The 21,059-nt window shown below is 44.7% G+C and overlaps 2 protein-coding genes across 2 annotated transcripts in view; one reads left to right on the top strand and one right to left on the bottom strand.

Annotated features, from left to right (window-relative positions):
- Positions 1 to 238: 238 nt before the first annotated feature.
- LOC149330008 (uncharacterized) lies at positions 239 to 5,267 on the top strand. Its single transcript, XM_089560722.1, has 3 exons — positions 239 to 440; positions 3,060 to 3,225; positions 4,632 to 5,267. The coding sequence occupies exons 1-3, from the start codon at positions 311 to 313 to the stop codon at positions 5,137 to 5,139; spliced, it is 804 nt and encodes a 267-aa protein (XP_089416848.1). The 5' UTR covers positions 239 to 310; the 3' UTR covers positions 5,140 to 5,267.
- Positions 5,268 to 13,440: 8,173 nt separating this feature from the next.
- Positions 13,441 to 21,059, bottom strand: part of LOC149330003 (uncharacterized) — a 120,043-nt gene continuing 112,424 nt past the window's right edge. Inside the window, exon 3 of the transcript XR_016285633.1 lies at positions 13,441 to 13,743. The gene's annotated coding sequence lies outside the window, so the exon portion shown is untranslated. The remainder of the gene's footprint in view (positions 13,744 to 21,059) is intronic.

The following is a 21,059-nucleotide window of genomic DNA, read 5'->3' as shown; positions in this document are numbered from 1 at the left end:
CACTGGCTTTGTGATCATTTGTAATCACGTGTTCATAATGCATGAGGAGTGTGCGCCATATTTATCAAAAACCTTTAGAAAAAAATTACTTGTTGTTTGCTAGCAAACTTAAACTGATTCTGCGTGCCTAAGCTGTATTTCCCTTGCATACACCGTTAAGCGCTAAAACCACTGATCTCCACTAGGTGGCTCAAACAGACGACAGCATGCTTTCCTTCCTCCATGGACAACAGCCTTTTCGCGCGTCAGTTGACACACGCAAGTTGAGAGTGAGCTTGGCTTAGAGTGAGTCTTTCGTGCGTTCATTGAGATGGAGAGCGAAGATGACTGTGCAGAAATTGGTCACCACTTGACGGACAGAAAATGGAAGGGCCTTTCGAAATACACAAAATCGCGGTACGCGAATATAAATGGGAAGTACGAGCTGACGGTGAAACAGGGTGAGTGAACCCTATTTTGCTGCCTTTCTTCTGAGCTGTTTGAAAATATGTCTTGCTTCAACAGTTTTCCGCGATTAATGCATTTCATCTACCAAAATGACGCGGTTTTCAAACACAACAGCTGTGCATATTAGAAAAGTGCATGAGTAAGAATGGGAACTTTTTGGGGTCAGGATCAACAGCACACAATCGTGCACCAAACCGATATCGCTGATTGCTAGTATAAAAAGTGATAGAAACAGAAAAAGAATTGCCGAAAGCACTCACGGCTCTTACCTGTAATTTTGCAGAACGGAAACCATCGCTTCATAAATTTATGAAACCGAAATCGGCTCTTTGCTAAACCTCCAAGAAAGGCCAACTCCCGTGAGTATCGAAAGAACTGCCACATACTGTGAAGTGCTGAGATAATTCTTTCATTTCTTTTTAACGCCGCTTTCTTCCACCATATGCTGAAGGGAAAATGCTGGTCTCTGTCAACATTGCAAAATTGGACAATTTAAAACTGGTTTTTGAGGAAAGGAAATGGCACAGTATCTGTCTCACATCTTGGTGGACACCTGAATCATGCCCTAAGGGAAGGGGGAAGGTGGGAGGGAAAAAAGAGATAGAAATAGGTGCCGTGGTGGCGGTCTCTGGAATAATTTCGACCACCAGGGGATCTTTAACATGCACAGACATCGTACAGCACACGGGCGCCTTTTGCGTTTCGCCTTCCTCGAAACGCGGCCGCCGCGGTCGGGTTCGAACCCGAGTGCTTCGGTCGACCGGCGCCTTAAACACTGAGCCACCGCGGCGGGTATTGGATAACTTGTTGAACCAATATTTTATTGTGTTTGAGGCAACAGCTTTTCAGAATGAAGGGTCACGACTCGACTCGTTGTGTGAGCTGCTTTCAGTATGCAAATGACAATAAATACATTATGGTGCGTACGTCATGCTGAGTTTTAACTTTTCAAAGCTACACATGTTGGCTCTGAGAGGCGCCGTTGTGGAGGGCTCCGAATTAATTTAGACCACATACCGCCAGGCTGATGAATTCTTTCTGCGTAGCGGGATTCTCGCTTCACAGCAAATCGTCCCAGACTGTTTCATGATTGAACTCCACAGCCCCTGGGGAGCTGGCTCATTCTATAGTTATATGTGTGCCAAAGTACCTTTCTCACCACAGTATTTACATACCCTGTCCTCTACCTTGTGCTGATTGTATATACCTAAGGTTTCTGGCGAAAAGTAGCTGTTATTTTGTATCTTCCTCTTGGCCATTGCTTCCTTTGGTGAGAGTGATTTGTCTGGGTGTGGTAATTTCCTTCTATTGAGTCTGTAGCCTTCCGTGGTTTCTCGGTATGTGACCGTTGCTTCTCTTAGGTTTTAAGATTTTCACATTTGCTGCTCCTAGTGACGTCAAGACACTCTCGACCAATCAGGGAATTTCTTTACGGAGAAACCCGGTGGTTTGCACTAAAGTCCCTTTATGAGCTTTTCTAAAAAATGCTAAGTACAGAAAACGTTTGCGGCGCCGCCGATGCACATTATTGGACAGCGCCCACTTCCGGTGGGGAACTGGTTCCGTTCCACCATATTCTTCCTAAGTCGTCCGGCTGCATAGTTCGACGGCGCTTGCATGCTACGTTTCTTGCTCGTATAGTTGTGCTGGTGAGGGACATTCAGCGGCGGGGCCTTTTTTTTACAAATGCCGTTGTTTGCTGGAAGTCACTTTAGTTTTTCGGGCGCTTTTTTGTGCCCGTAGCAGCAGCCAAAATGCCGGGCTATTGCTCCTTTGGGTGCTCAACCCAGTCATGAAAAGGTCTGGCGTTGTTTTCAGTGCCGCTTGCGAAGAACGATATTGTGTGACAGAAAGCGTGGCTCCACAGGATTGGGAGAAAAAAATTCGAGCCGACGAAGTCTAGCAAGCTAAGAGGAAAGTTAAATTCCTGCTTTCCATCGTTGAGACTCGATGCTCTAGTAGCAAACTTTGGCTGGCGAGTCAGAATTGGTAAAGCTCTCAGCTCGCACTATGTTTGCCGATTGTTTGATTACGCGCTGCTGTCCGCCTTTGTCATTTCGTAAATGGTTGGTTTAGGTTTATGAGGTTTAACGTGCCAAAGCGACTAAGGCTATGAGAGACGCCGTAGTGGAGGGCTCCAGAAATTTCGACCACCTGGGGTTCTTTAACGTACACGTGTGCATGTGCACTTTAATGTGCAATAACGTTCTCCTCTTCAGGGTCTCTCGGAAGCATTGGGCAATCATTTAATAAGGTCCGGCAGGTTTACAGGGCGGCGGTCTCCAACTCTTGCCTCCCTCCAGCGCTGTCACAGGCATGAACGCTGATTTCCTCCGCTCTTTTGTCACTTTCGAAAAAATCTAACCTTGAGGCAAGCACCAGATATGGTAGTAGTAGCGTATAAGAACGACCGGCATTCATGCAGTTGTTCTTGCCACTACAGAGGTGTGCCAGTTACTTCGCACAAGCAATTGCACAAGGCGTTGAAAGCAAAGCAATAGTAACTCTTCTGCGCACGTCTGTACTCGTGTATTTGTCAGATTGATGCTGGAACCTCATGCATTTGGTGGCTCACGAGCTCTCTGTAAATTGTCTGTTCTTTTTGCACTCAGAAGATGGAAAGCACGAACCCGAGCCGCAATCGGTCTTCTCCTGCGACAGATGCGGCGACATGTTTTCCACTCAAGACCACCTAGAAAAACACAGGCGGCGCAAGCACCAGCAGAGGCCACAGGGAAGGCACCGTTGCACCCACTGCCCCTACTCCAGCGATAAAAAGTAAGACAGGTTTCACTACTCGCCTCGTTTGGGTGCTGTTAATATGTGTATGTACACCTATGACTTTGCAACGAATAAGTGTTCTTCATTATTTATATTAAAGAATGTTGGGAGAGGATGGGAGCAATAGCACGGTTTAGCAAGAGTTACAACAGGATGCAGTGGTATTACAGACAGAAAAAAAAAACATATACTGCGCCCTCCTCCACCTTTGATACATGTGGTGCCCTCTGGGGAGTGACGAAAATTTGGCTGCTACTGGTTGAAAACAAGTGATGAAAGCATGAGAATCCAGTTCAGAGGCACCAACAGAGCCTGCTAAGTGGCAAGAGTATGCTTGAGAACTGTTGCCGTATGTCGAAGCAACCATCACTAGCATGAACTGAGCATATGCTGTGAGAGCTGGCGGTTGGTTTTCCAACAGTGGAGCTGGTGGAGGAGAGGTGCGCATGCGCCGAGCAGCCGTGTGGCAAAGGCAGAGCTGGATTCACGGCCACGGATGGCAATACGCATGCAGTGGGCATCTTAGTTTTATCCTCTGCGTCGTCAGTGAGGCTTGCATGCTTAGTGTTTGTGGTTTAGGGGGGTTTAGTGTTCAAAAGCGACTCAGGCTATGAGGGACCGTAGTGAAGGTGTCCGGAAATTTCAGCCACCTGGGGTTTTTTAACGTTCACTCACATCGCACAGTACACGAGCCTCTAGATTTTCACCTCTACGGAAATTCAACCGCCATAGCCGGGAGGCATGCTTAGTGTGTCGGCTTCTCTCTTCTAATGCAAAAGCATTTCTTGTCTCATGAAGGGCGTGTGCAGGGACTGTTTACAGAGCGTGTCAGCAGTGCGTGTCCATACGAACTATCAATCATCCATTATCGGGGCAATTAATGGAATAGTTGAGTGAATAAGTATGTAGTTAGCTGTAATAAAGTCACCAGATGTATAATTTAATGGTAAATAAATGGCCGGGATAATTAGCCGAACTATTGAAGTACTTCGGTAGTAATCAGGAATTAATCAGATTGATCAATAATTTATTAATTGAGTTGATAAAATAAACACATTTATTAAGTCACCATACTGACAAATTAATTTGGGGACAATCGACTGAATTAATGCACTTAAAGAAGTACTTTGCATAATCGTCTGTAATTTAATCAGTTTGATGAATTACTAATTGAAAATTATTTAATTAGTACTTTTTGTCCTCACTAAATGCTCCAGCAATGGCACTCATGCCTTCAGACATGGCAGAACTGGAGTAAGAGCAAAACTTAGAAATGGCAGAGGCGTAAAGAAACAAACGTGTAGCAGCACAGTCGGCAGCAGTAAGAGAAATGCTTTCACACTGCTGCACCCAAGCAGACTTAAGTGCATCCCTGGAATTTTCTTCCGTTGTCACCAACCCAGAAGCCATGTCACCGAGCACGAGTGGACCCACACGGGCGAACGGCCCTTCGTGTGCCAGGAGTGTGGGAAGGGCTTCACACGCCAGCACTTTCTCACCGAACACCTGCTGGTCCACGCTGGGGAGAGGCCGCACGAGTGCACGGACTGCGGACGGCGCTTCAACCGAAAGTCCACCCTGTCGCGTCACCGAAAGGAGCAACACTCTGTGGATGGCGGGGCTAAATCGCACCTGTGTCCCCACTGCGGAAAGGGGTTCACCCAGAGGGGCCACCTCAACACGCACCTGCTGACACACACGGGAGAGAGGCCCCACGCCTGCTCACAGTGCGGGGTGTGGTTCGCGCTACGCGGCGCTGCCGTGAGACACGAGAGGGTGGTGCATTACCGCCAATACAGGCTGCACTGTCCCCACTGCGGGAAAGGGTGCAGGGATGTGGCCAACATGAGACGCCACGTGCGCACACGCCACGGCTCCGCTGTGGAAGAGGAACAGCTGTGCAGAGACTAGTGAGGGAGTCAGTGCTGGTGGAGGCAAACATGAGGGAGGGAGGGAGGAAGTACGCCAGTCATAGAGCCGACATGAAAGAAGTTTACACAAACAAGGAAAGGAAAAGCGAAGGCGCTCTTCCCGCGCCCTCTGTTGTGTGCGTTTTTTCCCGCAACAGCTGTGAAAAATTACACAAAGTAGCTTTTGGCGCAGAAAGACAGCACAGAAAGGAACTTTGCAGTGCAGAGCGCTAACAACTCAGGTTTTTATTGTATAAAAGCAAGTGTTTTTATGCACAATGTGTTTGTATCAACAAACTGAGAGAAAAGAATTCACACACGAATATATCAATTCAACTGCAATCCCGTCATCCCACGAGGAGTTTCACTTTGTTGATACGAGAAGTTGATGCATAAAAGGAAGTGGTCTGCCAATAAAAACCCGAGTTGTTAGTTAGCGCTCTAGCCTGTCTAGTTCGTTCCTTCCTGTGCTGTCTTTCTGGCCTAAAAACTAATTCCAGTAATGCACCAACTACCCTGCGGAAATGTTCTTGCAAGTTACAACTAGCCCCACAGCAAGCGTTACTCATGCTATGCAATTATTAGGGAGCAATTCACAGGGATACTTTACAGAACACTCAGGACATTTATTTATTTATTTATTTATTTATTTATTTATTTATTAGAGATACTATCAGTCCGGTCAGGACCAAGATAGGAGGGATACAAAGTACAGATTACAAAGGCGGAACACGACAAACAAAACACCAGCACCATCCAGTTGGTGCCAAGTTTTAACATATCAAAAAATGGAACTGACCTCTAAGCAACAAATAAAAATGCGCAAAAATATCGCTGCAACGAAACGACTAAACCTAGCGGCATTGCATTGGAATCCCTCAGGGCCGATATACACTCAGTGGCAAAAAATAGTTTGCTTTCAAGAAACATGTTAATTGGGTTGGTTGGTTGGTTTATGGGGTTTAACGTCCCAAAGCAACTAAGGCTATGAGAGACGCTGTAATGGAGGGCTCCGGAAATTTCGACCACCTGGGGTTCTTTAACGTGCACTGACATCGCACAGTACACGGGCCTCTAGAATTTCTCCTCCAAAGAAAATCAACCGCCGTGGCCGGGATCGAACCCACGAATTTCGGGTCAGCAGCTGAGCACCATAACCACTGAGCCACCGCGGCGGCATACACACACAAACACACACACACACACACACACACACATGGAGGCTGTGCAGAAGATATACAGACACTAAAACAGGCAAAAAAATGCAATTGCCTGAGGTGAAATGATCTGCTCTGTGTCACTGCAATTTCTAAATAACAATAAAAGGAAAAACCTGCACAAATCTTTCATAGTTCTCAGTCAGCTGTGACAGCTTAAATTCTTCCCCCTGCTGCATTTGAATTGAGTGCGCTAACCCCTATGCTCACCATAAGCGCACTGAAGGCGCCTCGATGTACGGTGACTATAGGTGGTTCGTTCCTGTTGTCCTAGCCCGTAAACTCACAATATTCTGTTCACTTTTGTCTTGTTGTTTCTGTTTTTCTGCTTGGAATATGATGCGTTTCATGGTTTCATTAAAAGGTGTTCGTTCTGCACAATCCAAAAAGGAGTGAGAGGGGCGGGGTGCAGGATACTTGATCTTGCACCATTTTGAATGTTCACTGTTTTGTTATTTCACACTTGATGCGAAAATATCTGTGTGATGATACTGTTATCTTATTATTTTCATTACACTGCCTGCTGTTGTTAGCATTCGGTGTTTAATGTGTTCTAGCTGCACTGTGTGTTCTTGTTAGCGGAATTTGACTGTGCAACTCTGTAATTGCGACAAGTTTGGCATTTGAGCTATTTATTTTGGTTTTTGGGATTGTTTATGGTCATGGTTAAAGGGGCCCAGAAACACTATCTTAGTTGACTATTTTGCCTGTTGGTTGCATATAGTAACAATGGTGCTATTAGTGTCGGTAATACCGCGTATATTCCGTTTTTTAATATTTTAATGTCCCAAAAACAAATTCATGGCTCTGATGGTGTCCCCGCACAGTGGCGGGTTTCAGCAGCGGATATGATATCACCTGGCGCAAGCTTGATGATTGTACGAACAGTAAATATACTGCAAATTGTGTGAATAAATAGAGAAAAATTTTGTCACCTGTCTGCGTTTTATATTAGATCAACAAAAACAACTTGTTTGTCTTAGATAAAAGTCCTGCAAAGCAAGTAAAATGAAAATACACCACCAGGGGCTCTGGAATGGAAATGAAGCTGCCAGTCTCGGCAAGAACGAGTTGCAGAGAGCAGGCAACCGTGGAGTGCAAACTTCCGCGACGGGCTCTGGCAGGCTGTTTTGATTGGTTGCGCCAGGTGTCGTCATCGGGAGAGCGAAATAGGAGTGGGAAGCCCCACCAAAATGGAGTTGAGGGCAGCGTTTTGTTTGCTTGTATTTTCAAATTTCTTCATTGAATAACTCCTGTTCCTGTGCATCGATTCCTGTAATTCTTTATAAGTCATCATCTGTGTGACAAAGAATCCACCTCAAGTATAGCCGGTATCCCCCCAAGCAGTGTTTCGCAGCCCCTTTAAGAACGCTTCCTGAGGTGTATATTGCATTCATGGTTCCAGCCCGCCCTGTAACATCCCTGCAACTAGCAGTATCAATAAAGGTGAATGAATAAAAAAGCAAATGCTCTTTGATCACCATAACATGGAACTGACCGCCATGAATATGTCAACTCTATGAGCTATTCGTATAGCTTTTTTTTTCATAAAGCCCAGAGCAATAGTGATGAAACAATATTGGTTAACATCAAAGAAAAAAAAATCTGGCTGCATCATGCTTAATGTTTTGCTGTAGTCTATAGAAGGATACAACTTTAAAAAAAAAGTAGCAGTTAATGGCACTAAGCCACGGTTCGCAGCATACTGTATTCCTCTGTTGGCCAATCATAATAGTTAAAGAAACCAGCCAGGTATCAAAATTCTAGAGCTTATAATTTTTTTTTTTCATTAGCACTTGTGTGTGTGTTTCATCTCTCTTGTCCGTGTCTTTGTTCGCGCTATAACATTTCTGCTTCAAGATGAACTACCGACTCGCCCAACATGGAACTTTAATAATATAATTTTTTGTGATTAGTTTTTTGTTTAGGTAAGAAGAAAAGTTTTAGCAACTGACAATTTTTTTTGTCGTGGAGGACATCTGTGCAGGGGTCGTGAGTGTGGGCAGAGCTTCATAGCAGACTTGAAGGGGCCACGACAGCCTATTTTTGCACATACCCTGCTTATAGCATATAATTCCAAACACGTGAAGCTGCAATTTCCCGAAGTTTCAGTTTATTCTGTGCGGTAGATATTTTTAAAATGAATTTTTTTCGTTTCTCTTGTGAGCTCCTTGGTGGTCTAGCAACCTCTGATCGCTGATGTCACAAGGGCATACTCGCCCCGCGTCATCTGATGCGCGCTGTTCGCTGCGTTGAGGTGCTTGCTCGCACATTGTGTACAGCGGTTACTCAACAGGTTTTTTTCTTTTAGCTTAGCGAAATAAAATGCATTTTGCATGTTTTCTTTTCGGAAGCCTTCAGCCTAGTACGCGAGCTTAGTGATCCTTGGGAATAATAATTAATTAATAAATAAACTGAAATTATCACAAGGTGGCACTGCGTGTGTGTGTAAGTCAAACATACATTTCTTTCGGCTCGTAGAACCTTTTTGCAGAACCGAGGCACTAGCAGAAGCCAACACGACTCGAATGTTTCACTGACTGCACCAAGGAATAGTCATCATCATCATCATCATCAGCCTGACTACACCAACTGCAGGGCAAAGGCCTCTCCCATGTCTCATGAAGCACCTAAATGGGTGCTTCACGATAATAGTGCATCATTTAGCATTTACTCTGCTTGTGCTAAGTCCGCAAGGAATGCGCCATTTACGATTACTGCAGCCAGGCGCTGAGGTTGCTTACTTAGCTGTGCTCAAAGAGTACTGATTGTTTGCTTGCCATGACGTAAGGTGGGCTCTCCATGTCTTAAATATTATCTACTCTTGCTCAGAAAATGTAGTTTGACTCTTTACACACTACGATAACACTGCAATAAGAGCCGATGCTGCTATCGCCTGCTTTGAAAACGCTTCGTTTACGTACGGCTCTTCTTGCTAATTGTTTCTGCTTCCTCCAATGTCACCAATACTTGATTTTAAGTCCCTTTACCTGAAAATACTTTTGGACACCACTTGCATTAATGAAAACAGCCAAATTCGTAGTCCGCAGTCGACGCCGACGACCGCTGCTGGCTGCATGCCGACCATCAACACACATGCTCTGCAGACCGGGTCACATCAGCACTTCTCCCTGACTCTACGGGCGTCCGGCGATCGAGGCAGTCATCGCTTTGAAGTCACTGCAGCCAAAACTACGCTCGAAGGCTATTTGCATGCACTAAGAGCTCTCAATTTCCTCTTCGCAATCGCCGAAATCGCAAACACGAATCCTGCGGACTGGCTAGGCCTCGTCGCAAAAGGGGCAAGGGGCCGGCACTCTGCCGTCCACCGAAATTTAAGAATCTGGCAAAAGTTCACCAAAGCTCACTGTTTACACTGCTGCAATACGCAGTGGTTGGTCGTGCTGACGTCATGGTCAGTTGTAGCGTGTCATACCTGTGCGTTAGCGACGGCATCTGCATACCGACCAGCCCACCGACCATCAATCGACGTCGCATTGGCCTAGTGTGACCGGACCGTACCAGAAAACTATGCTACTGTTATTGCTTTTGCGGCACTAGTCACTCATATATGAGGGACGCCTGCTACTGCGATCCCCTGCAAAAGTACAGGGGACAAGAGAGCTCGCTGCGTGCTTTGCTGCAACAATAGCAGACGACGTTGCTTCGTGTATGCCTTAGTGATGTCACGAGAGCTTTCAATATGGCGGTCGCTGCCGGTGGGAGGAGTTTCCTGGTCTCAATTTCGATCGCATTTTTTCGAATATACAGTGTGCCCTGGGCACCCAAATTTTGGAAATTGAATCAGAGGCTCTTCTATTAATGGCTGAAGTACAAAATGGCAATATGAAGAAAGATCCTGTTGTGGCCCCTTTAAGAGAGTATAGGCACCTAATTTTGGTGGCGTGTGTTCTTCTCTGCAATGATGCGGAGGACACTACTATGCATGAATAACCAGATGGTATTTGCCTATGAGTGCTAAATAATTCATAATCAGAATTTTCTGTCATGCTGTTTTGGTTTCAACAGCCGAACGATGGCTGTGACGTCAAAGAAAGGCGATAGGTCATGTGAGGCATAGAAAAAGTGCAGTATAATCGCTACTTCATTATTTTAATTCACTACAGTGATGAAGCCAGCCTTCCTCATGAGCTGGAATGACAACGAATGTAGAAGCACCGAATATATTGCAGTTTTCCATGCCTTATATGATCTACGTCTCTTTGACGTCACAGCCATTGTTCAGCTGTTGAAACCAAAATCCGAAACAGAAAGAGAAAGAAATTTAATTAGATTGTTTAGCAGTCATAAGAGAATACCGCACGGTAATCTATGTATAATAATGCCTTACACATCATTACAAAGAAGAAAACACGCATCCAACAGTTAGGTGACTACTCTTTATGTTGTATCCGACTATAGAATGCCTGCTTTACTCTTGGATTTACAGAAGACCTGCTCACGTATGGACTTGCCAAGGTAAGTGATAGAAGCTTTATTCCTGCAAGGATCATCAAACAAAGCTTCTCTGTTCGGTAGTGTGTGTTTTGTGCGCTGTGTTGTAGTAAGCACTACAACCTCCTTATACCAACTGACCCAAAACTGTAGTGGCAATAATTGAGCTCCTTTTTCCACCCGTAGTACGAGTGATGATGGGATGCTTAGTGGAAGGCTCACAACTACATCCAGACCCTTATTTCTCCCTTCCGCTCCAGAGCCCAGGTGGAATTTCTAAAAAAATCCCTGCTTCTGACAAAACTTATACCTCAAAGCTTCAACAGAAAGCTTCACTACTGAAAGCTTCGATTTGGCAAATCAGCACAAATCGATGTCATTCCTGACCGGTACATTCCGAGGAGCGATCAAGACTACGCACGTTAACACCACGAAACTCATGGCTTTATTTTACCCTTCAAAAAAGAAAAAAGTGTTCACAGATATATGCCCAAGGAACTTTGCGTGAAACGTTGCCCGGATGCAGGCTTCACTTGCTGAGATTTCACACAAACAACACCAGAATTTTGCAGAATGCTATTGCTATATTGCTCTCACAGTAAAAAATAAAAAAGCTGGCTAAACAACGCTACAGCTTTGTTAAAACATCCGGCTAAAGCCATGATGTCCCTCACTTTCTTCTTTCTCTCTTCTTTTTCTCTCTCTCTCCCTGTCTCTCGACTTCTGTGCTTTATTGCATCTTCTTTCCTCTCCTTGTTCGTCTTCTTTCTATTCTTGTTATTCGGCCTTTTCTGTCTTGGCTGGCAGATTCCTAGGAAAATGACTACAATGGCCTTCATTTACACGTGACTACACTTGATTGGATCCCAGCAAAGGCTCTCGCCATAAAACTGATTATGCTTACGCTATGCTGCCGCCTAAGCCACCCAAAAGCAAGCTTTTTAGATCTGTCCCTTTTTTTCATTTATTAATCCCTTAAGGGACGGTCTAGGTACCCAGACAGTGTAAGACTGCTGCAGTCACTTTCCTCTAAACTACTTAACTACTTATAATCCCAACACAGATGCGCAAAAAGAAAAAGATTGGTTATCAGGAAGTGGAAGGTGCAGTAACTGCCTCACTTCTTGCTGAGCTATTGAACTGCGCTGTAAGGGAAGGGATCGAGGTGGAAGCTAAAGAAGAAAGAACGAGGAGCCGTAGTGGAGGGCTCCAGAATAACACAGACCACTTGGGGATCTTAAACGCGCACCTTTCGCTTTCCACCTCCCTCAAAATGCAGCTGGTTTTGAACCTTTGCACTACGGCTCAGTAGCCGAGCTCAGCCACCACTGCAAGTGTGCAGAAATGCATCTGCGCTGTGTAAAGTGGGTTCGTGTATAGATCCCCAGGTGCTCGAAATTATTCCGGAGCCCTCCACTACAGTACTTCTTTCTCTCTTTCTTCTTTCACTTCATAATAATAAGCAAGTCACCGAAACTTTCATTTCCTTAAAAGTGGTTTTCATTTTCAGATGCGGACATAACGTCCCAGAGGTGTTTCAAAGCATTTGGAGGCACCTTACAAGTGCGCACCATCGAAGGTTGCATGATGAGCGAGGTGGTCACTTCAACGGAGAGACAAGCCACTCGGCAAAGGTTGCAGGAAAGACGTGCACGGGGTGATCACGTGATAGAGGACACACTTGCCTCGGTTTCGGGGCACAGTTAAGAGATAGAAAAGAGGCCCGCGTCACCCAACGGCAGCTGATTATGTACCCACATGCGAAGGCGTGAAGGCGGCCTAACACATCGTTAAGGCTTAAATAGAGCGTCGGGGGGTCACCATGCATCAAGCGACGAAAGAGGCCAGAGATGAGCAGTGCGTTAAAGATAGGCGTATAAATCGGCGACTGTAAAGCATTAAAAGCAGTGAGAAATGCTTGAAGCGCTGTTCACCTGGAGGAGAAACTGTTCTGAGTAGCGGCTCGTAAATTGCGGAAGCAGCCAGGGTAGTCAGTGCTGGACACGTTGAATGCAAGCAGGTACAGGCTGATCTGACTGACAGCTGAGTGTGGCTAGCACCCTCTATGAGGCACCATAGAATGCAATAATTTCGTGCAAAGCGTTCCATCTTGACAACGAGATGGAGTACAAATTGTTTAATGACCACTTTGCCTGTATACAGTGCCCGTGCACTCAGGGCGGTCACCATTCTACCACTAGGGAGTAAATGTAACCATACTTTATGGCGGTATATATGTTTGCAGTCATCTGAACACTAAGAATTTCCTGGCCCTTATTTGTAAGGGAAAGCATAAAAAATTATGAATTATGACTTGATACATACAATCCGAAACAGCGTATGTGTTTACGTTATGGGATGGTTAGAAGAGTGCTTTATGGTTTGTGAAGTCTGTAGGTGCAAATTCGGAGGATTTTGTCGCACAGCACCCTTGCGGGCAGCATCCTGAGTGCATCCGTCCTCTGTTTGTTCACGCATGTGTTCTGATCGAAAGCCTGCTTTCGCACAATACTTCATGGTTAGCACTGAAAAATCACCAGGAATTTTTTTCGCCAAAGTGCCGATTGCCAGTTTGGATAATTTTGAGGTTTTGGAGACAGCAATCGCAACCATAAGAGTGTGCATGAAATTGCAAGTGTTCTTTATTGGAAATCTCAAATAACTCGCAACAAATTACATGCACGCTGGGTTGGCGTTTTCAAAGCTTTTAGAAGAGTCGTACCTCACCCATACACGTTTACGCATCCTTCTATAACATCGAGATGAACATCCTTGAACATTGCCTTGAGTTAGACGCGCCCTTTCCAAAAAAAAACAAATTAAGGGCACGGAGCCTGCTTCATTGTGCGTCCGGTTTTCAGACATGGGCAACGAACCGATCAAAGGAGACGGCAGCTCATGGTTGGCTGTTTGTTTCCAGAGGAGACTTGGGGCTGGAAATAGGAGAAGAATGAGAAGTGCTGATGATAATTGTGCAGGGCGTAGGAAAAATGTTTGGAACAGGGCAGGGCGTAGGAAAAATGTTTGGAACAGACTTAGGTGGGACACGACAGTCATGTATCGCAGAACAGGAGGTCACACAGTATATCTAGCATGCCGTAAACACAGTGGAGTATGAACCACGAAATGTTTTGGGTATGTCCTACGAACTTTAAATTCAATAGTAGTTCTTAAACAGCATTTGTAATTGTGCCTGTTAAAGTGTAGTGTCCATTAGGCCACAATGAATGTGTCACCTACACCAAATTGTTGGATACTTTCCTCTATTGCTGCCCATTGGAGGTAACTAACCCTATCAAAAGTTCTTATAAAGGTACGTATTGGTCAGAAACATTTTTGTAATTGCTATAGCGTTACTGAGTTTGTATCAGTCTATGAGGAAGCAACTTGTGCAGTATGAAAAACAACATCACAAATTTCGTAGACGTTTGCAATTAATATGCTCATCTAATTTCACAGGAAAACCTGCTCATGCATATGCCTGTATAAGGTTTGCTTGTTCATATGAAGTCGCATTATTTCCAACGGACGTCAGCATAAACTTGCTCAAATTCACAAAAAGTGGCACCCATTCACAGTGCCCAAAGTTCGTTATGAACCAGTAATATGCGAATTAATAAAAAACAAGCATTCCATGACAGGCAACCATTAAGGACCCATACTACGCCGAGTTTTCCTGCGACAAGTGCTTGGCTGTTTTTCTTGCAACGGTTCTCGCAAATAGGGGATATTCAAAATTCCGCAAGTGCGCTTTCCCACATAACTATGTTGCCCCAAACAAGATGGCCGACTTCGCTATAGAGGAACTACGTGGGCTACACGACAGGCGCTAAAGGTGTGGACAGAATGTAAGAAACGTATTTTGGAAGGATCAAACAAAAAACCAGTCTTTCTTGCTTTGTTTCAGCTGGAAACGCATGGTCAGCCATCTTGTTTCGGAAAAAATTGTTATGCGGGAAAGCGCACTTGCGGAATTTTGAATATCCCCTATTGAGGCACAAGGAGTCACGAAAGCTGGCCGGCTGCTGTACATTGGCATGCTTTGTTCCGTCACACGACTTTCTCAAAGCATTTTCGCTAAAAAGCACTGCTAGTGGGAACATGTTTGGTATCAAAATCAGCATAAAAGCTCTTTTTGGTAAAGAGTACATCGTGAACACTTGGCGTGTCACGTATTTGCAACACTGGCCATAAATGGGTTAAACCTCTTTCGAACCCTTACTATGCATGGCAGGACTTAATCTAGGGATAAGTTCTGAAAGTTCATTCATCAAGCAAGAGGCCAGAATGCAGAGACTTATGAGGTATTTTATTGGCATCAGTGTATCAAGCACTGGCTCATTGATGACAGCCTCTTTCACGCCGCTCACTGTTTCAATAGCCCACCCTGAATGTTAACCAGATTATCAAAGGGGTGACTCACCTAACGAGTTTATCAAAAAAGTAACTCACAAGGCATTTTACTGGAACAGTAATAGTAGAACCATTCCACAAATTCGCATCACTGACGTGTGACGGCAAAGGGCAGAAGCCATCACCCTCGAGTAGCGCCACCCTCCCACCAACCTCTACCACAGCAAAGGCTTCATCCTACCTACCAGAAGCCGATGAGAGAAGCCTCATGGGATCGTTCAGTCAATCAACCAATCAGTTGGTTGGTCAATTGATCAATCAACCAGTCAGTCAATCGATCAATCAATCAAAGGGACTTTGTCGGAACTTCGCAAGAGAAAAAGGTGGCCAGTGGTATCTGATGAATGAACTGGAAAAGTGAATAAAGTGAATCCAAATTAATGAGATTCCACTCCACTAGCTTCCACATCGGAAGCTCAACTCATTGGCCCCGTCAGCTGCTGCTGAATGCGATGCAGTGGTAGATGGGCATGCCTGCAAAAACAGTCTCAGTTCAAGCAATCACACAGTGCAGAGTAGCAGCAAGGCTCATGATCTGAGACACGATTGTATTCATTAAGTGCAATGTGATCCTTGGATTAAAGCTTAGTCTGAGTGAATAAAATCAAAGGAATCTTTTATCCCAGGAAGGAGCAGATCAAACTACATCCAACTTGGTTCCAGAACACGACAATTTAACGTGAGGAATATGGGACATGGAAGAGACTCAGACAGGAAGGACACAGGTTTTTAAGTACAAGTATCTGAAAGTCTGTTATCGTCCTGTCTGCATCTCTTTATGTCCCAAAGCTTTCACAGGTTTTATGTTAAGAAATTATGTCGTGCCAACTAGCCCTTCACTGAGTGCTCCTCGATTTTATTTATTATGTGATACCGTAAGAACAGACTCATGTCCCTGGACCCATCACTGGTGTCACACTTTGCCACAGGTGAAGTGGAGGGGGGAATCTCACTCTCCACTCTGGCATGTGTGGTGGTGCACAGACGAGGTTCTTATGCTATCGCATTGTCACAGCCAATGGCAATTGGTTGTCCTCCAAGTTTTTAATCTATGTAGTTATTTATTTATACATACTACAACACATCGAGTGCTACGGCAGGAAAGGGTTGAAAATGTACAAGGTACACATCTGAGTATAACAAACAGAGATATGCACGACTGAGTAGTTTCATAAAAAAAATACAGTGCAGAGAAAGGAAAGGGTAAACAAAAAAGAAAGTTTACAGCTGGCCACCATGGCCCGGATGTGCAGTGATTAGGCATCTCGAATGGCAGATGCAGAAGTTTCGGATAAACGCCGGCGAATGGACCAAGGTAATGAATTCGAGACTTTGATAGAGCAGCGAAAAACTGAATTGGAGCACAGCGTACCAACTCAGGTAAGGGCCACACATTTTCAAAATTCTGATATGAATTTTGAACGTACCTGGTATACACGAATTAAAAAACATACCATATTTTTTCAATTCCCAATGGTCCATAAATATCCAACGGACATCCGATTTAGATCTGACCGTCCAGGACAGGTACAGGACGGCCAGGGGACAAACACAGGACATTGACTTTCAGGCATCCCCAATCTCTATTTATTTTGACCCAAGAGGCGTCCTACGAAAGTCCGCACACGGCTGTCCGATATATATCCAGCAACCAACGTATTCCGGACGTCCACATTGGGTGTGTTTTCAATGAGATTTGAGGCGCCATCAATAAATGCTTCAAGTTGGCTTTTGATACTGCAATCTGTACGCTGTTTAAATCAGTGCCAGACCTATCCCTGTCAGTAATGTGCATTCCGTGCAAGCTGCTGTGGAAATTACGTGTGTCGACATGGACTTCGACACTTCATCGGCTGGTTTTCAGTTCCGTCAGTATTAAGGGAGGAAAAATCGGGAATCGACGTTTATGCATGCGTGCAGCATGCACGCAAGAGCTGTAGTACATGTAACAAATACTAGACTTTTAGCATACTGAAGTTCTCGCGTAGACGTATACCGGTTTACCAGATGCCGGCTGGACACACGTGGTTGGCGATGGAAACATATAGCAGTAATACAAAACTGACAAACTTAATTCCCGTCGGTCAACTCTTGAAATGAATTTTACAGTTAATGACGCAGCAGTCCGAGCTAAACACCTCAACGACGGCACAATGGGCCCAGAAAAAAAGCATGCCTCTAATTTTTAAAGCGGAAGCCTTTAATGCCTCATCGTTGTAAGTAGGAGCTGCCGACAGAAATGCCATGCTTTTCAGTTGGTAGAAATGGTCGTGACGTCACAGTGTGCGAATTTCAAACAGGGCCAATTGTAGTTTGGATAGTAACCATGCAACCAATTAAAGGGACGATATAGTGATGCTCCAGGTAAGTGGGACTGAATTTAGTAATTGACCAATTATCCTAATTAACCTTTCTTGTCAGACCAGAAAAATATTTAGAACCGAGTAGGATATTGGTGGAGTTGGGGTATCGTACCAGGGTCTCCAGAGTGCGAGACGAGCACACTAACCACTTTGCCATGCAAGTTCTTTTTCTTCTTTCATGGTATTTATTTAGATGGTTTTGTGCAGAAAGAATATATATACATATGTGTATGTGTACACACACAACTATTTACAGAGCACCTAGGCAGGCGCTACGTGGCGCAATTATAATAGTAAACGTATTATAACTAAAAGGCCGGTAAGGATATACAGCGCATCAGGAGAGGAAACCAATCCGGTAAAGTTTTCAATTCTTTGTAAGTGTCCGTTACCTGCATCAACATTCGGGTAAAATGTATTGTGGGCGAAACAGCATGTTGAACGTTGCGGTCTTGCATGCGTGTTTTCCAAAGGCTATGATGCATGCGCGTTTTCCAAAGGCTATGAAGTCCAATCAGAATAATCATATCATAGGGGTTCGAGTCACGTTGGGAAACAACAAGGTAGCGCACACTGTAGCAGAAAATCTTTCGTTAGCGTCCTCTGCAACACATCCCAAAACAAAATCACGTCATTGCACTCTACAAAACAATGTTCAATTGTTTCAGGCACATTGCACAAGCGACAGTTTACAGAAGAAAGAAAAATGTTTTTCCTATTGAGCCATGTGTTGACAGGTAGAGTTTCAGTGTGTAATTTATAGAAAAATGTTTTGGTGCAAGGAGAAATTGGCATTTTACACACTCGGTTTAAAACATCATGACCCATGAGCCCACGGTATAGACAGAACGATGCAGTGGGAGCGGAAAGAGCATCGATATCAAATCCCTGTACAGATTTTTACGCGAAACAAAATATAAGTACTCATTTGAAAACTGAACTGTCAAAAAATGCACGAAGGCATAAACTTCCTGCATAAAGCCTATTAAACGGGGGTGTTCTGTAAAATTGGAAGAAAGGCTAAGTTCAGAAGTAGAGTCGTGAAGTTAAACTGCAAGATTGCTCTAATAATTGGATAGAAACAATCATGAAGAAGAAGAAACGGGCAACCAACTGTCTCACATACAGGTTCTCTAGACCCAGGCCTCCTGTATAAACAGGCCTGAAAAGGTTATCACGCCGCATGGGCTCAAATTTCGAAGACCAAATAAACGACACAAATATACGATGGAAACGCTGTATGTAATTTCTGCTGCAGTGAAGGACCTGGAGTACGTAATAAATTCTTGTTGCCAGAAAGGTGTTGCAAGCCTGGGTTCAACCAAAAATTGAAAGCCAATGCTGCACAAACGTCTGAGCATAACGCTCAATGGCAGGAACTCGCTCTCTCCAGTAATGCACACTTGATTTGTAGGCATGAAGTGGAACACCAAGATATTTAAGAGGCACACAAGACCATTCTATGCCAGCGTACAGGGGCGGAGTTGTGCCCCTTGAATCAAACCATAGGCCAGAACTTTTGCAGTGATTCATTGAGCACCTGAAACGATGCCAAATCGACCTATCGTGGACAACACATCATCAATGCTGGGCTTGTCAATGCAGAAAAACGCAAGATCGTCAGCATATGCCAGCAATTTGACTTCATTACCCAAAATAGAGAGCCCATGGATGTTACTGTTATGCAAAACACTCAAAGAAAGCGGTTCCAGGTAAAGAGTAAAAAGCAGAGGAGACATCGGACAGCCTTGCTTCACGGAACCCCCTTAAGTACAGCAAAACCCACGTCTGCTCGCTCTAGAAGTGAAAACGGAAATGAATGGCGAACGCAGTCAAATGCTTTTGCAAGGTCAATCTGAAGCAGAGCAAGCTGCTCATGACAGCTGGAGGAATATTCAAGAATTGTTCGCGCAGTGAGAGCATTACTTTGAATGAAGTGGCCTCTCAAACCGCACGTCTGGTGAGATACAATGAGTATCGACATTGCAAATCACAGGCGATTTGAACTTAAGCAAGAATTTTGTTATCCACAGTTGCCAATATAATGGGTCTACAACCTTCTACGGAGAGCAGTTTTCCTTCACCCTCCAGGCTAGCTCAATGGTTTGGAATGAACAAAGGTGCGCCTAGTGAATACGGTGTCTTCGTTCACTCCCATCTTCGTTCCTTCCCGTTACGGCGAGGTTCAGGTGTACACCGAGAAAAGCCAATTTACCGACGAGCAAGGCGTAGAGTCCCCCTAAATTTTTCCTTCCTCCTTGGAAAAGCGTTCAAAAGCAGTAAGGCCATTTTTTTACCTACACTGGCTACACAAGTGTAGCCAGTCTATCATAATTTTATGATAGACTGGCTACACTTGTGTAGCCAGTGTAGGTAAAAAATAACCGTGGTGTTCAAAAGTAATACACAGTGCAGATAGACCACTACATGAGCACTATGACGAGGACGGCTTAGGATAAGTGGATGGATGATGGGAGCGTCTTCTTTAAATTCAGGTAATGACAGCTGCAACCAAGCCCTAGTTTTTGCTTTATAATTCTTCAACGGTGTTTTTATTATATATTTCGTAACTTAAGATGCCTAATGATTATTTACAGAATATGTTAGAAAGGGTGCGCGCGGAGGTGCTGGTGGCGCCGGCTCCACTGATCTCCACTAGGTGGCTGGATGCCGCATTCCCGCTTTCCGATTTAGAAGAACTTTTATTTAGATTTAGAAGAGCTTTCCGTGACGAGCGCGAGTGAAGTCACCGGAAGTTGGACGGCTTGTCCCGGAAGTCGGGTTTCTGCTGTGTATTTTTAAGCATGAAATGCTTCTAGCTCCCGTTGCGGCAGTGTGGTGACGTCACGCCGAGACCGAGTTTCAATGCAAAAAGTCGCGTCTTTCGCCCCTTCGTTCTCAATTTTTTGCGTTTTTCTCGTGTAATTTCTGCTGTTATATGAAAGGAATAAGCAAGCTGAACGCAAGAAATGTGAGCGTTGTGTCTAGAACCCTGTAATTTCAGAGAAACCGAAGATAACAAGCATGCAGGTCTCGCCCTGCCGCGGCAGAAAGGCACGTGCATTAAACGCTATGTTCTTGTCTGGTTCTTGTCTTCCGAGCGTGAAGGAGAAGTAGTGGAATGACGATGAGGCTATGTCATCTTAAAACCGAATTTTCGTGCAGCAAAGAAAATTCACAGCGCGAGAGGAAGGACTGACAAGAAAGATGAATGCTGCAGTGCGCGTGAGAAGCACTGCTAGAAGCTGCACCAAGCACCACGAAAAGCCCATTCAAGCCTAACTTGCTACAATACGAAACAGTACATGATACGCTCCGTCGAAAAAGCAGTACCATACCTTTTGGAGGCGCTAATGTGAACCAACCGAACACCGTCGACACCTCACCAGATAGTAGCCTAGCTCTCGCTACGGTTCGGTCTAAACAAAATTCGTTAAAATGGTCGCTTGAAAGTCAGCTGCTTGGTGAATGTT

This window comes from Amblyomma mixtum, chromosome 9 (genome assembly GCF_055824585.1).
Source record: "Amblyomma mixtum isolate Tamu chromosome 9, ASM5582458v1, whole genome shotgun sequence".
Taxonomy (NCBI): domain Eukaryota; kingdom Metazoa; phylum Arthropoda; class Arachnida; order Ixodida; family Ixodidae; genus Amblyomma; species Amblyomma mixtum.
Note: the sequence above shows the minus strand (reverse complement) of the source record. Positions and strands in the feature narration are given on the sequence as shown.

Bases quoted from the DNA above. Each gene is read 5' to 3' on its own strand.
- LOC149330008 (XM_089560722.1), top strand. From the start codon at position 311: ATGGAGAGCGAAGATGACTGTGCAGAAATTGGTCACCACTTGACGGAC. The intron at 441-3,059 runs GTGAGTGAACCC...TTTTGCACTCAG, and splicing joins CGAGCTGACGGTGAAACAGG to AAGATGGAAAGCACGAACCC. The intron at 3,226-4,631 runs GTAAGACAGGTT...TCACCAACCCAG, and splicing joins CCCTACTCCAGCGATAAAAA to AAGCCATGTCACCGAGCACG.